Below are 15,475 nucleotides of genomic sequence, written 5' to 3'. Positions count from 1 at the left end.
AATGAAAGTTGCCCCTTGGAACAACACAGGTTTGAACTGGAAGTTTCCACTTTTACACAGATTTTTAAAAATGAATGCAGATCAAAAATACACCAAAAATGAAGTATTTTCAGGAGATGAAACTTGCGTATATGAAGAGTCAACCTTTTGCATACATGAGTTCTGCAGGGCTGATTACAGGACTTGAATATGTGCAAATATTGACTATGCTGGAAGTCATAGAACCGATTATCCACAAACATCAAAGCTTACTGTATCTCCAAAGGATAACAACTAAGCAGACAGCAAACATCACAACATCAGGAATAGATACCAAAAGAGAATGGAAGAATATTTTAAAATGTTGAGTGAACTATAAGAGTTGATCTAATATTTTCAGATTAACAAGTGTTTTGAAAAATTTAGCAGACAATTTGAAGTTTCTGGAAAATGTGTCAGTAAAACCATATTGGCAAAAGCTGCAATTACTTTTGCACCAACCTAATAAAAGAAAATTAGTAAGCCACTCAAATAGCCTCCCTTCCCACAGATAGCTACTAATAGTCTATGGAACCCTAACATGAATAAAACAGTAGGAGAAGGAGAAGGAGATGGCGACAATGACAAAGAAGGAGCAGGAGATGAAGAAAAGGATAAACGGAAGGGTTGCAAATTGCTTAATATTTTGGTATCACTAATAACTCATAGATTTAATTTATTTTATTTTTAAAAACTTCCCTGGGTTGAGAACTGCTGCTGCAACCCAACAGGTCTGAAATTGAGCATCCTACCCTACACCAAGTTTTCTATGGTAACCTACCTTATGAATGGCACCATGGCCACTCAAATGCTTAAGCAGAAAAATGTAAGTAATTTCTGACGTCTTTCTTTTCAATAACGTGCCAAGTCCTGTCAATTCAATCCTCTTATGTGTATCTATTTATCTTCATCCTCATCACCAGCATCATAATCTAGGCCACAGTTTTCTCTCATAAACACTATAATGCAGCCTCCTAGTCTCCGAATCCTCAGGCGGACTCTTCCACCCATCCATTCTTCACGTTACAGTTATGGTGAATGGAGCTTTCAGAAATCCAAATTTGATCACATCATATGTCTCTTCTTATAACTCTTAAATGGCTTCTTATTCCCACAAAAATAAAGTCTACAGCCTCAAGCATGACTTCCCACAATTTGGCTGGTGCCTATGTTACCATTTACTCTACCCTATTTACATACTCTTCTTATGCACCATGATCCCTCCTTTAGAACATATGGTTCCCTTTGCCTAAACCACTTCTTATTTTCCTTTCCTTGCTTATATAATGACTACACATCTTTCAAATCTCAGCTTATTCCTCATCGAGTCAGCAAAGTACTCTATGACTGGATTGGGACCCTTGTACATTCCTGTTACTTCATAGTGTGATACTTATGTCACTTAGCACAGATTACAATGCTCCAATTGTGATACTTACCACACTGTAGCAGTGAAACAGCAAAAGAACTAACATATCTAACCACTTTTTTTAAAAGAGTCTTTACCCATTCCTGCATGTAAGCTAGGATCATTTTAGAGCACTGAGATAATATGCTGTATCAGTCCGTTCTTGCATTGCTATTAAACATAAGAAACTACCTGAGACTGGGTAATTTATAAAGCAAAGAGATTTAATTGGCTCATGATTCTGCAGGCTGTACAGGAAGCATGGCTCAGGGAGGCCTCTGGAAACTTACAATCATGGCAGAAGGCAAAGAGGAAAGAGGCATGTCTTACATGGCTGATGCAGGAAGCAAAAGCAAAAGGGGGAGATGCTACACACTTTCAAACAACCAGATATCATGACAACTCACTCATTATCACAAGAACAGCAAGGGGGAAGTTCGCCCCATGATCCAATTAACTTCCAGCAGGCCCCTTCTCCAACTCGAGGGATTACAATTCCAGGTGACATTTGAGTGGGGACACAAATACAAACCATATCATATGCAAAGAAACAATCACGTAGTTTTTGAAACCAACTCTGGGATTAAAGGGTAAGTATGTAAACAACTATGTTTTGTTAAAGATTTATAGGAGCATTGTGACCTGACCAAGGAAAAAGAAGTTCTCAATCTCTTTAGGCCCTCGTTGGTGCTTAGATGTCTGCAGTTATCAGTCATCTCTTGATCCCACCCACCTCTCCTTCCCCCTGCTCTTAACATAAAAATAATCCGCAATTGGTACTAATTTAAGATGGTACTTTAGGACAATAGTCTACCATCTTCTTGGTTTGCTGGGTCTTCAAATAAACCTGCTTTTCCTCCCACCAACTCTCTTCTCTCTTTAGTTTGGTTTTCAAGTGGCAGGCAACCACACCTGGGTTCAGTTACAACACTTTACTGCAGGCGTCTCCAAACTACAGCCCGCAGGCCACATGCGGCCCCCTGAGGCCATTTATCCAGCCCCCTGCCGCACTTCAGGAAGGGGCACCTCTTTCATTGATGGTCAGTGAGAGGAGCACAGTATGTGGCGGCCCTCCAACAGTCTGAGGGACAGTGAACTGGCCCCCTGTGTAAAAAGTTTGGGGACGCCTGCTTTACTGTAACTACTTGTATTTTTTTTTTTTTTTTTTTTTTTTTTTTTTTTTTGCGACGGAGTTTCGCTCTTGTTACCCAGGCTGGAGTGCAATGTCGCGATCTCAGCTCACCGCAACCTCCGCCTCCTGGGCTCAGGCAATTCTCCTGCGTCAGCCTCCTGAGTAGCTGGGATTACAGGCACACGCCACCATGCCCAGCTAATTTTTTGTATTTTTAGTAGAGACGGGGTTTCACCATGTTGACCAGAATGGTCTCGATCTCTTGACCTCATGATCCACCCTCCTCGGCCTCCCAAAGTGCTGGGATTACAGGCTTGAGCCACCGCGCCCGGCACTACTTGTATTTTGCCCACTTTCTTTATTAGACAATAAACTCAGTGATGAGTCTCTTACTTATTATAATATTACTAATATTATTGGTCATGGATGATTGGAAGACATGGATAACTACAAGGAAACAAAGTTTCCCTAACACTAAATCTAATTACACACACCTAGTCACAGGCTGGTGTTAAGACTCCAAGCATCCCTATGGAAGTAGGCCCTTTTTATCACTAAGCCTTATCGCATGACCAAAAGCATATATTCCAATTTGTATTGAGTGCCTTTCATGTTTTACAACTGCTGGAGAAATTACTGTCCTCCCATTTCAGCCTCCCTAGTAACTGGGACTACAAGTATGTGCCAACATGCCTAAGTTGTCTTTTTTTTTTTTTACTTTTTAATCTTTTTTTTTTTTTTTTTTTTTTTTTTTTTTTTTTTTTTTTTTAGAGTTGAGATCTCACTATGTTCCTAGGCTGGGCTTAAACTTCTGGCCTCAAGCTATCTTCCTGCCTCAGCCTCTCGAATGTAGGGATTACAAGTGTGAGCCACCATGCCCAGCCTTTTTAAAATAAATTTTTTTTTTTTTTTTCTGAGACAGATTTTCACTCTTGTTGTCCAGGCTGGAGTGCAATGGAGTGATCTCGGCTCACTGTAACGTCCACCTCCTGGGTTTGAGTGATTCTTCTGCCTCAGCCTCCTGAGTAGCTGGGATTATGGCATGTGCCCCCATGCCCAGCTAATTTTTGTATTTAGTAGAGATGAGGTTTGGCCCACCTGGGCCTCCCAAAGTGCTGGGATTACAGGTGTGAACCACTGTGACCAGCATTTTTTTTTTAAATTTTATTGTTTATAGTTTCTTAACATTGTCAGTTCGCAACCTCTAAATGTACAGGGCCTGATTACCTAAATAACATGTATCAGAAAATAAGCACAAAATTATTTAATCATAAAATCATTTCTATGTATCTATTTCTCTTATGTTTCTAAAAAAATAGAAAAGTTTAAAAGTACTTTTAAACAGTATCTAATGTGGGAACTGTATAAAAAATAAGTTATTGATGAAATCCTATAATCAAACTCTTAGCTGGGAACACAGCAAAATAAACAGCTAAGCAGCTTTGAGACTGCCACTTAAAATCTCAAAACATGGAACAAGGCATTTTTTAGTTCCAGACATTTTAAAAAAAGAAAAAAAAAGAAAAGTAGTGTTTGCCTATGTAATTTAGCTCTTTAACTGGATAAATATACTGAAATTTAAAAATTTCTAAGCATATGTATCTTTAAGTTTAATTGATTGCACATTAGTTGACATTCAAAAGCTCAACTTAATAGCACTGAGTGCAGTCATCTAACCCCATGGAGCTTACTTAACCATTTTTAAGAATATACTATTCTTGGATCATCAAGTTTGTAAGTACCTACATCAAGTATATGTTAGTACCAAGTCATGGGAGTTCATAATTTATAGGCTGGGACTTGGTAAACCAAGATTTGGGGTGGTATGATTCACATGTAGTGTCTTGAGACATATCCAAGCCCAGGGAAATAAACAGAAAATTATGAAGACAGGCTCAGGTAGAGTGCACAACAAAACCCAACTTGATAAGTCAGAAACTGGGCATGCAGATAAAAATCATAGTCCAAGAAAGGCAGTATCAGCAGCCAAAGTCCAAAAACTCTAGAAACAAGCCAAAAGACACAAAAATTAATGAACAGCACCAAGAAGACTTTGATCACTAGGCCCATGGTCTTTCCCAGACAGAATACTTATTGATTACCACCTTCCTGATACAGAATTCGTTCCCAGGTTAGTATATGCCGTGGGCTGATAAGGGTTTAAAAAGCAAAGATCTAGACAACACAGGCCTGTTATCTCATTGCTCCCTAAGAATGGCATACGTGATAGGAGGAAAAAAAGCCCTTTTCAAGATTAATTATGCTTTTGGCACACTTCCAAACTTACATGCTATCACCAAGGCAAGGAAAATATTTTCAATAGTGCCCAAATTTAAGAATATACCTTTGACAATCAAATACATGTGGATATGTGTGTATTAGCCTTTCAGTGTCTGTGTTGTTATAATTTTCAGAATTACAGCTTCATTGAAATGAAGGAAAGAGAGGGAAATGCCAATGCCAAAATTCTAAACTCCAGATTAACATCAATTAATGGTGCAGTAAGTGAAGATAGTCCAGACTTTATTTTAACAAAAATATATCCCCCAGACACTCATGATACAACACACACACAAAAAGAAAACCTGGTTCTGTTATCCTAGAAAACATATAAAACTGAACCATCATTTAAGGGCATCTAGTATCATAGCTGCTTCACAAATGAGTCCCATTGCTCTTGCCACTCTGATCTGGGAAGTTCAATTCAATGTGGTTGAAAGCAGGATTATCAGTTCCACCATCTTCCACTGGATGGGATTTATAGCTTAAAACATGCTTCTTCTAAAAGAAAATGTTAATATGGTGATTAGAAAAAAAAAAAGAAGCTCTTCATTCATATAATTCTAAATAATTGTTTCTACTATTTTTATTTCTCTACATCAGCTTTCTAATCTACTGAGGGAGAGAAATATACAACAGGTATACTTCCTCAGAAGATAGAGTTATTCAATAGACATAGGTTTTCAGAAGATAGATACACAACAAATCATCAGACAATAGACAGAGATATAACAGATATAGGTTATCAGAGGCTAGATAGATATATAGATAAGATAGATATAGGTTATCAGAGGATTGACAGATATAGAGAGATACAATAGATATAGGTTATCAGAGGATACACAGATATAGAGAGATATACAACAGGTAAAGCTCATCAGAGGATGGAGAGATATACAACAGATATAGGTTATCAGAGGAGAAAGAGATATACAACAGATACAGATTAACAAAGGAAAGAGGGATATACAACAGATATAGCTCATCAGAGGATAGATAGACAATAGGTACAGTGTATCAGAGCATATAGAGCTATAAAACCATGTAGCTCATCATAGGATAGAGAGCTATCCAGCATATATAGATCATCAGATGATATAGGGTCTATACCTTCCTTTTCCATCAGTCTTAAAGAAGGAGGCTGAGGACTAACTAGTGTTCTATCCAGGTAATAAAGCCCATTTTCCTAACTCAAGATAAATGAAAACCAACTCACTTTCTTAAAAATGTCAAAATTGGATAAAAAGTCCTCTTTGGTTAGTATATATCTGGGGTCTAAGTTCTGTTTTCTTCCTCCTGGGGAAAAAAATGTACATTATTTACATTGTTAAAAAGGACACCAGTAACTACACAGAGACATTCCATTATACAAGCATTTAACTTGTGCACATTCAACTCCATACATTCACAAAACACAAAGAGAAAGGGAAACTTAAAAGTGCTGATGACTTAGCCCACCATTCCCCTTCCCTTAGCCCTGGGTCTTGAAAGTCTCTCACTATAATACATAGGAGTCTTGATATATATATATATATATATATACACACACACACATATATATACATATATAAAATTATATATATATATAATATGTGTGTGTGTGTGTGAGAGAGAGAGATAGAGATAGATAGAGATAGATAGATAGAGAGAGAGAGAGAGAGAGAGCTTAAACGCAAGCCAACAGCTTCATCTGGTATTCAGCTAGAGAAACAGTGGTAGGAAAACTGGTTTAAAAGCACCCTCCATGCCATCAGTAAAATATCAAACCATCTGCCTCTGCTTCAGACAGTGGAGCAGCTTTTCCCTACTTTGGTGGCTACAAATATACATGTCTGTGAAGAAATGCAGGAAATTCTGAACTACCGAATAAATTATTTAAATGAAAATCAGTATGCTGACTGATGTTTGATCCAAGTCCTCTTCCCTAAAGTTTTCATTATAAAAAAAAAAAAATTATCTTTTGCTTTGGTATTTTTTGTGGATCAAAGAGGATGCTTTTAAAAATTGGATACCTCAAAGAGTGGTCCTCCAACTCCCCTAACCCAAATCATTCAAAGAATGTACTTAAAATGCAGATTCCCAGACTCTGGCCTGGACTAACTAAATGAGGACCTCTGTGGGCAGGACCCCTGAAGCCTGATTTTTATAAAATTTCCAAGGGTATACTTACGTCCTCTAAAGTTTAAGAACCACTACTTTCGTACAAATACTAGACTTTTAACTGTGGGAACCTGTGCTGTTCTGGAGATAGAATCAATTTTAAATGAATTCATTCAATGTTATTGAGTACCTACTGTGTGCCAGAGCTGTTACTAGGTCCTAGAGAAACAGAGAAACAAAGCCATCTCTGTGCCCACAGTTTACGATCTACTTAGGAAACCATTTGCCCCCATTTTACTGATGAAAACATAGCCTTCTGCATAGTAAAAATAAGGTCGGGCTGAAACCTCAACCAAGTCTGTAAGGCCTGAACTCTTATACAAATTTTAGTATACTACGATAGGCTTTAAAATCTATTTCCCCAGGAACACCAAAATTGTGTGGTTCTAGGTAGTTTTCAAGGTATTCACTGCTTCTGTGAAGTAGGAGTAAGTAGTTAATGAAGTTGAAGTGTTTTCTATTACTGGATCCCAGTCACCGAGGTAGAGCATTACTTATTGAAACAAAAGATATCACCGTATATCTTTTGTTTTTCAGAATCAAAGCATTTAAAAGAAAAAAGGGAGTACTCAAAGGAGGTACTCTGATACTCCACTTTCTTTTAACAAAATGAGCTAAATAAGAATCAAAGGACAAACAGAACAGGGAGGCTGATCAGGTGTATTCCAGATCTGAACAACTGGATAACCACTGGGAAAAGATCAAAATCTGTCTTAAGGCCAGGCATGGTGGCTCATCCCTGTAATCTCAGCAATTTGGGAGACTGAGGCATATCACCTGAGATCAGGAGTTCGAAATCACCTTGGCCAACATGGTGAAACCCCATTTCTACTAAAAGTGCAAAAATTAGCCAGGCATGGTGGCACATGCCTGTACTCCTAGTTACTAGGGAAGCTGAGGCAGGAGAATTGCTTGAACACAGGAGGAAGAGGTTGCAGTGAGGCAAGATTGTGCAACTGCACTCCAGCCTGAGCAAAAGAGTGAGACTCCATCTCAAAAAAAAAAAAAAAAACTGTCTTAAAATATATCAAACTGGACAAAAAAACCTACTGTGCTGGGAATTGTATTTTTGAGAAAGTTCTTTTGGAAAAGAAAGAGAATATTTTCCAACAACTGTTTGAGAAATAATGAATAGCAACAAATTTCATAATTATAAATACAAGTGTCACAGAAGTTTGACAGACAGCTAGTATCCCAGTGCCAAAAAAACAGAAATTGACAGCAGGATTCTATAAAGTGGTACAGTGCTGGCAGCTTTGTAGTATAGAGCAAAGACATCAGACATCCTCGAACCACAGTATACAAATTCTTTTTTTGCTGTTGTTGAGACAGAGTCTCGCTCTGTCACCAGGCTGGAATACAGTGGCGCTATCTCAGCTCACTACAACCTCTGCCTCCTAGGTTCAAGAGATTCTCCTGCCTTAGCCTCCCGAGTAGCTGGGACTACAGGTGCATGCCACCATGCCCAGTTAATTTTTGTATTTTTAGTAGAGACAGGGTTTCACCATGTTGGCCAGGATGATCTTGATCTCTGGACCTTGTGATCTGCCTACCTCGGCCTCCCAAAATGCTGGGATTACAAGTGTGAGCCACCACGCCCGGCCCAGTGTACAATTTCTAATTAGTTGTAACACATGTTGAAGGAGGTAGTGCAGCCTTCCCCTGGAGTGGCTGCTATGGATGCATACGTGTGAGGTGATGTAGGGAGCCAGGGGACCCAGCAAGTTTCACCAACTCCACACTACCCCGGCCCCAGCACTGTGATCTCTCACCTGGGTTACTGCAATAGCCTCTTCCCTGCCCTCGTTCCCCTATAGACTATTCTCAAAACTGGATCAGAGCACTCCTTTGAGAATTATTGGAAAAGAAGTGAAAAAATATCCCATAGAGTAGACCTAAAAGACACAGAGGTGAAAAATAAGAGAGAGAAAAAAACAAGTAAATTAGAGGAACTGTCCATGATTACAATTCAAATGTTTGACTAATAGGAATTTCCAGGAGAACATAGAAAATTATTATTTTTAAGGGAAGAAAAGAAAAGAAAAAGAAAATGTCCGGAACTGAAGGGCATGGGTCTTTAGATTGAATGGGCCCCACTGAAGGTCTAGGGCAAGGTGGTCAGTGTGAAAATGGGTCACATACAAAGTGTCACATACAAAGTATCAGCTTGTAGCACAGCACCATCACAACAGCAACATAGGAACCTACAAAGAAATTCAGACTCCCTCTCAGAAAAAAGAATAGTTCCTTTCAACACTAGGATTTTCTGCTCAAACAATCAATCAAGCATAAGATAGATGAAAGAATTTTTTTTTTCAGGCACGCAAAGTTTTTAAAACCCCTTCTTTTGTCTACTCCTTCTCAAAAATATGCTATACAATATGTGCTTTATTCTATTAAGGGAATAAATGGGAATGAGAAGTTTCTACAAGCAGTAGAAAACCCAACACAGAAACAGGGACTTAGAGAATTCACAGAATGAGGACAAAACGGAGTCCCAGGATAACAGTTCTACAGCAATCCCAGATAGCAATTTATATACTATGTTTATTAATTTGATTTTTTAAAAACACACTTTTTAAAAATGATGAACATCTAAAAAAGCCTCCATATTATGTTTATATATAACCTGTGTATGCTTCTTTACAGTTCACAAAGAATGAGTACAAGACAATGGGCAGATCATAGCATATAGGATTGTTATTAAAATATGTGTAAAATCCTTAACATCACAGTAGCTATGAAGTTTATTTTCAAGCATCTTATTTTTATCTTACAGCAATTTGTGAGATAGGCAGTTCAATTATTATTGTCCTCATTTTACACATAAGAAAGCTGAAGCTCAGTGTAGCTATGTGACTTGCCCAAGTTCATGCAGAACCAAGATTTAAACAGAAATGAGTCTTCTGTTGAGAGGCCAAGGTGGGCGGATTACCTGAGGCCAGGAGTTCAAGACCAGCCTAGCCAACATGGTGAAACCCCATCGCTACTAAAAATACAAAAATTAGCCTAGTGTGGTAGCACACACTGTAGTCCCGGCTACTCGGGAGGCTGAGGCAGGAGAATTGCTTGAGCCTGAGAGACAGGTTTCAGTGAGCCGAGATCGTGCCACTGCACTCCAGCCAGGCCTACAGACCAAGACTCTGTCTCAAAAAAAAGAGAGTCTTCTGCTTTCAAGTCTAGGCCTTCAGATTTCCCGTGAGTAACAGAAGAAATAAACTAGTTGTCAATAGGATCATAGTAAAATAACATAAATAGCTATAAAACAGATACAGTAAAAACTGATGTAAAGGTAAATATAATAATACTCATATTTAGATAGTTACCTGTTGATAAACTGACAAGTATCCCCGCTAATAATGTTACCAAAGTTCCAACAGTGCTGAAGTACAGGTATGATAAAGAATACCAGTTATCCATCAGTGGAGTCCTAAGAAAGGAAAAGCACAACTGTAAGATTTCACGTAATGCCGCTGGCAACTACCAGTACATACCAGTGATTCTCATGGCAAGGTCAAAACATAATATTTAATAATATTTTTAATGTCATAATCTGCTGTCCTAATTTTCTTATTGGATCAAGAATTGAAATTAAAACTCACCCTGACTATATACTAAAATATCTGAGGGCCATGTTTATTCATTCCATTCTGCATGACATCCCAGGCACCGCTCTTGTGATTGGAGAGTTGGCCATAATTAAGGCAGATAAACCATTGACCCAGCAACCCCATTACTAGGTATATATCCAAACGAAAACAAATTGTTCTACCGAAAAGACACAAGTACTTCTATGTTCATTGCAACACTATTATAATAGCAAAGACATGCAATGAACCTAGGTGCCCATCAGTGATAGACTGGATAAAGAGAAGGTGGCACACATACACCATGAAATACTTTGCGGCCATAAAAAAGAACAAAATTATGTCCTTTTCAGCAACGCAAGTGCGGCTAGAGGCCATTATCCTAAGCTAATTAATGCAGGAACAGAAAACCAAATACCTACTGTATGTTCTCACTTGTAAGTGGGAGCTAAACATTGGGTACTTATGGACACAAAGAAGGGAACAATAGACACTGGGGATTCTTAGAGGGTGGAGGGAGCGAGGCAAGAGTTGAAAAATTAACTACTGGGTATAGCACTTCCTGGATGACAGGACCAATTGTACTTCCAACCTCAGCATCTTACGATTTACACAGATAAGAAACCTGCACAGGTATCTAAAATAAAAGTTGAAATTATTTTTTTTAAATAAGGTAAATAAGATTCCTTCTCACATAAAGTTTACATTCTAATGTAGAGATAAATACAATAAACAAATTGATAAATATAATGATTTCCACTAGTAGAAAGTGCTGTAGGGAAAATAAAACAAGATGACGTGCTAGTAACAGCGTGGAGAGGGAGGAACTACACTGCCAGTGGTCAGAGAAAACCTCTGGGAATAAATGACATTTGAAATAAGATCTGAGAAACAAAATGTTCTTGAGGAAAGCATCTCAGAGACTAAACATAAGCTGACTGAGGCACAGTGAGCAAGACAGTGATTACAAGATGAAAGGCAGGGGACTTTTTGTGGAACTGGGCATAAGTTGGAATTTTACTTGACAGGCAATGGCACTCATTGCAATGTTTTAAGTGAAAGAGTAACATGATCATTCTATGATCATTTCTACAATGATTGCTCTAGGATTCCACTTCCAGTTTTGATAGCTGCTTGATTTAGACCAATCATTCTGCTGAGAACAATATATATAACCTGGGGTATGGGGAGGGAGGCAGGTTTTTGAAGACATCAGAGAGATCAAGACAATGAGAACTTGGCCAGGTGTGGTGGCTCACACCTATAATCTTAGCACTTTGGGAGGATGAGGCAGGTGGATCTCCTGAGGTCAGGAGTTTGAGACCAGGCTGGCCAACATGGTGAAACACCATCTCTACCAAAAATATAAAAATTGGCCAGGCGTGGTGGCTCATGCCTGTAATCCCACCTACTTGGGAGGCCAAGACACAAAAATCTCTTGAACCCAGGAGGCAGAGGTTGCAGTGAGCTCCAGCATGGGCAACAGAGCAAGACTGTATCTCAAACAAAAACAAAAATAACAACAACAAAAACAAAAAACAATGAGAACTTGATGTTTCAAGAGCCCAGAAAAAAGGGGAACACATTGAGGTGAGCTAATGAAATTGAGAGAGTGTGATATTGAGCCAAAGACAGACAAAATAAAACAGAATAGAAAATTGAGAAATAGGCCCACAGAAAAATAGTTAATTGGTTAACATCAGTTTCATTGCCAGTGCATTCAATGGGGCAAAAGGAGAGTCTTTTCAATAAATAATGTTTAGTTAACTGGATATTCATATGGGAAAAATAATCTTGATCATGATTACCCACAGAAATCAATTCCAAAGTGGATTACACTTCCCAAATGGAAATGATTAACAATAAAGCTTTTGAACGAAAAATTAGAGGAATATCTTTATGACTTCATGGTAGGCAAGGATTTCTTAAACAATACACATAAAGGACTAAGCATATAGGAAAAAGTTGAGAAACAGAAATTAATTAAAATTAAGAAATTTTGACTAACAAAAAAATGTACCATTAAAAGAGTAAAAAGGCAACCTGTGAAATGGGAGAAAAATATTTTCAAACCATATCTCATATATAGAATAAATCATGAACTCCTACATAAATAAGAAAAAGGCAGCAAATCCATTTCAAATGGACCAAAGACTTCAACAACCAAGTCACAAAAGTAGCTATCCAAATGGCCAGTGAACAAATGAAAATGTATTCAACTTCATTAATCATAAGGGAAATACAAATTAAAGCCACAGCAAGCTACAAATGTGTAACCATCAAATATTGTAAACTTAAAAAAATCAAAACGGAATCTAAGCAATCCAAACAATCTGTATTTGGGCAACCAAAGAATGATACATTCAACCTTCAGCTGGGTGGCTCAAAACCCTTGTGCTCCAGCCGTATGGAACTAGGGTGATTTCCTAAGATGCACTGATTCTTTCGTCCTTCATACCTTTGCCCGTTGTTTCTTCATTCTGCAACACATACTCCTCCCTCCGTGTGTCCCTGTGCTCCATCCTGCCACCTCATTAACTCCAGCCCAGGAAATTCTCCTAGGTCTCCTTTACTACAGCCAGGCAGAGTTCCTCCTCCTGGCTCTCATGTGAATACTACTTATCACAGTGGATGTTTTAATTTATTTTCTTGTCCAGTGTCCCTTCTGGTCATTCTCTGCGACAAGATTGACTTTCCAGACCTTCCCCTTCATCTAGCCAAACCTGTGCATTCTTGAAGTAGTAGTACATCTCTGAAGTCTTCATGCTAGCCTACATTTCAGCTTTGTACTCACTCTTTTAACCATAATGTATCAAGTATTTCTTATTTACTATGCTCTAATTTTTGTACTTAGCATGCTTATGGAGTTCATCATCTTGTGTATCTTTGCACATTCTCTCTAGCTAGAATATAATTTTCTGGAAGACAGGAAACAGTGGATAGGAGAGGAAAATTTTCTTCCATGGATACTAAATAAATGGCCAGCACAGTTCTGGGTACATAGTCCTTGCTCAAAATTTCTCATTTATTAGCTGAAATATTTGGTAAATAAACTAACATATAAAAGTTATTATTATGGTACCAGTCATACAATAAACTTCAGCTAATTTATTTGTTTCAGGAATCTAAATAACCATTTTGCCTTAGACTCTTAAGGGCAAATATTTACATAATTAGGAAAATGCTAAGCAAAATTATAAAACAAAAATTACATCCTATATGTCCTCCCACTTAACCTTCAGTTAATCTTTTCTCCCTTCCTGACTTTCTAATGTCTCTCCCAGTCCCTCCCCTTAGTGCTTTGATGCCCATCCAGATGCTCCTCACATGTCCTTGTCCCTCTCTCCACAGCACCTCACCTAATAAAACTTCCTTAAGATATGCCTCAGGCTCTGGAACTAACTTTCCACTCTTCCATACAGAGCTTACCTGCCTGGAACGCCCCTGGAAGTCCCACTGGCTAGATTTCTCATAGCTGAATTCCCTCCAGAAAACAAATTGCTAATAATGGCTATATGTATGATCATGTTTCTTCTCCCAGGAATGTGTCCATTTTAAGATTTTTAAGAGGGGTATGCCATGCCTTGACCCAAAAGGATAGACTCCATAATGATGTCATTCCAGATAAGCTGGCACTGGGGCAATACTTTGGGGTCAATGGCCTCAACTTTACATGCCTTGAACATATCCACGGGGTTTGTGCTTTAAGGCTAGACGTTTATATATCCACTAAAGAAAGCCTTGCCCTCACATTCACTATACAGTAAAGCGTGCCTCTACCCACAGGTCTATATCATTACAGTAAATCAGACAACTGTGAGGCTCCAAAGTGTACTGCATGACTGAAATCTCTAGCATGAAGATCACAGCTGGAATCACTGCTAATGCTTCAAAGATTTGGAACCTTCCACTGAACAAATGGCAATTATTTAAGACGTTTAAATAATTGTAGCTTTTGGTCAATAAAGTCTGTCTTTCAAAGACTATATAAGCAATATTTCTTTTATAATTGTGCTTTTCATTTAAAAATCTTTTCCAAGACAAAGATAATTCTTCACACAGTTAAGAGCTGGTATTTAGGAGAGTTTACATATTATAGACTTTTCTCATTAATATTTAAGTTTTCTTAGATCCATAGGCAAGGCAGAAATATATGAAATTATAAAAATAGAACATTTCTGTTACTGCTGCAGAAAATACTATAGTAAGCCACATGGGTTTTACTCATTTCAGAATTAGGCAAAATCTTGTTGTAGGCAAGACAAAAAGCAACTGGAGTGCTCTAGTTGCTGCATAAGCTTTTAAAAGTATAATGTGATAAAACTTAATTCAATACCTTTGAACATTGTGTATTTGAAAAACACTAGTAGTAAATGGCCTTTCTGTGGTTGTCATCAAATTTGTCTCATTGTATGTGCTGTTACAGCCATAGATATCAAGGTGCAATGGCATCGTCCTCTCAGGAAGTGGAGGATATATTTGAGCTCCAATTCCAACCCATAGAGAAATGACAAATCCAGCCATCAGACCAACAAGTGCTCCCTGTAAAACAAGAATGCTTTTAAAAGAAAAATAATACAGTTTGCTTTGATGTTAAAATTAGCATTAGAAAGCCAAGTTCAACATGGCACAAAATTATAAAACCCACAAGGGCAGAAACATTCAGTGCTCTCTCCTCCCAAGACAGTGCTCAGTCCATAAAAATCTATTGAATAAATGAGCAAGTGAATAAATGAATGAAAGGTAGTGAGGCAGTGAGGGAAAAAGGAATGAAAAAGGCCACTTTGAAGAAAGGCAAATAATCTGCTGTTGAAAACCCTGGACAGACATGGTAAAAAAAAAAAAAAAAAAAAAGGTACTATTTATGACAGGAAGAATAATGTTATTCTC

The 15,475-nt window shown here is 38.0% G+C and overlaps 1 protein-coding gene across 1 annotated transcript in view; it reads right to left on the bottom strand.

The window, feature by feature from the left end:
- Nucleotides 1-2,571: 2,571 nt before the first annotated feature.
- SLC5A8 (solute carrier family 5 member 8) overlaps nt 2,572-15,475 on the bottom strand; it is a 52,370-nt gene continuing 39,466 nt past the window's right edge. The window contains exons 12-15 of the mRNA XM_003929609.3: nt 14,922-15,127; nt 10,325-10,428; nt 6,055-6,134; nt 2,572-5,339 (exon numbers count right to left, since the gene is read on the bottom strand). Coding sequence (XP_003929658.1) covers nt 5,214-5,339; nt 6,055-6,134; nt 10,325-10,428; nt 14,922-15,127 — 516 coding nt within the window. The 3' untranslated portion in view covers nt 2,572-5,213. The remainder of the gene's footprint in view (nt 5,340-6,054; nt 6,135-10,324; nt 10,429-14,921; nt 15,128-15,475) is intronic.

This window comes from Saimiri boliviensis, chromosome 7 (genome assembly GCF_048565385.1).
Source record: "Saimiri boliviensis isolate mSaiBol1 chromosome 7, mSaiBol1.pri, whole genome shotgun sequence".
NCBI lineage: Eukaryota > Metazoa > Chordata > Mammalia > Primates > Cebidae > Saimiri > Saimiri boliviensis.
Note: the sequence above shows the minus strand (reverse complement) of the source record. Positions and strands in the feature narration are given on the sequence as shown.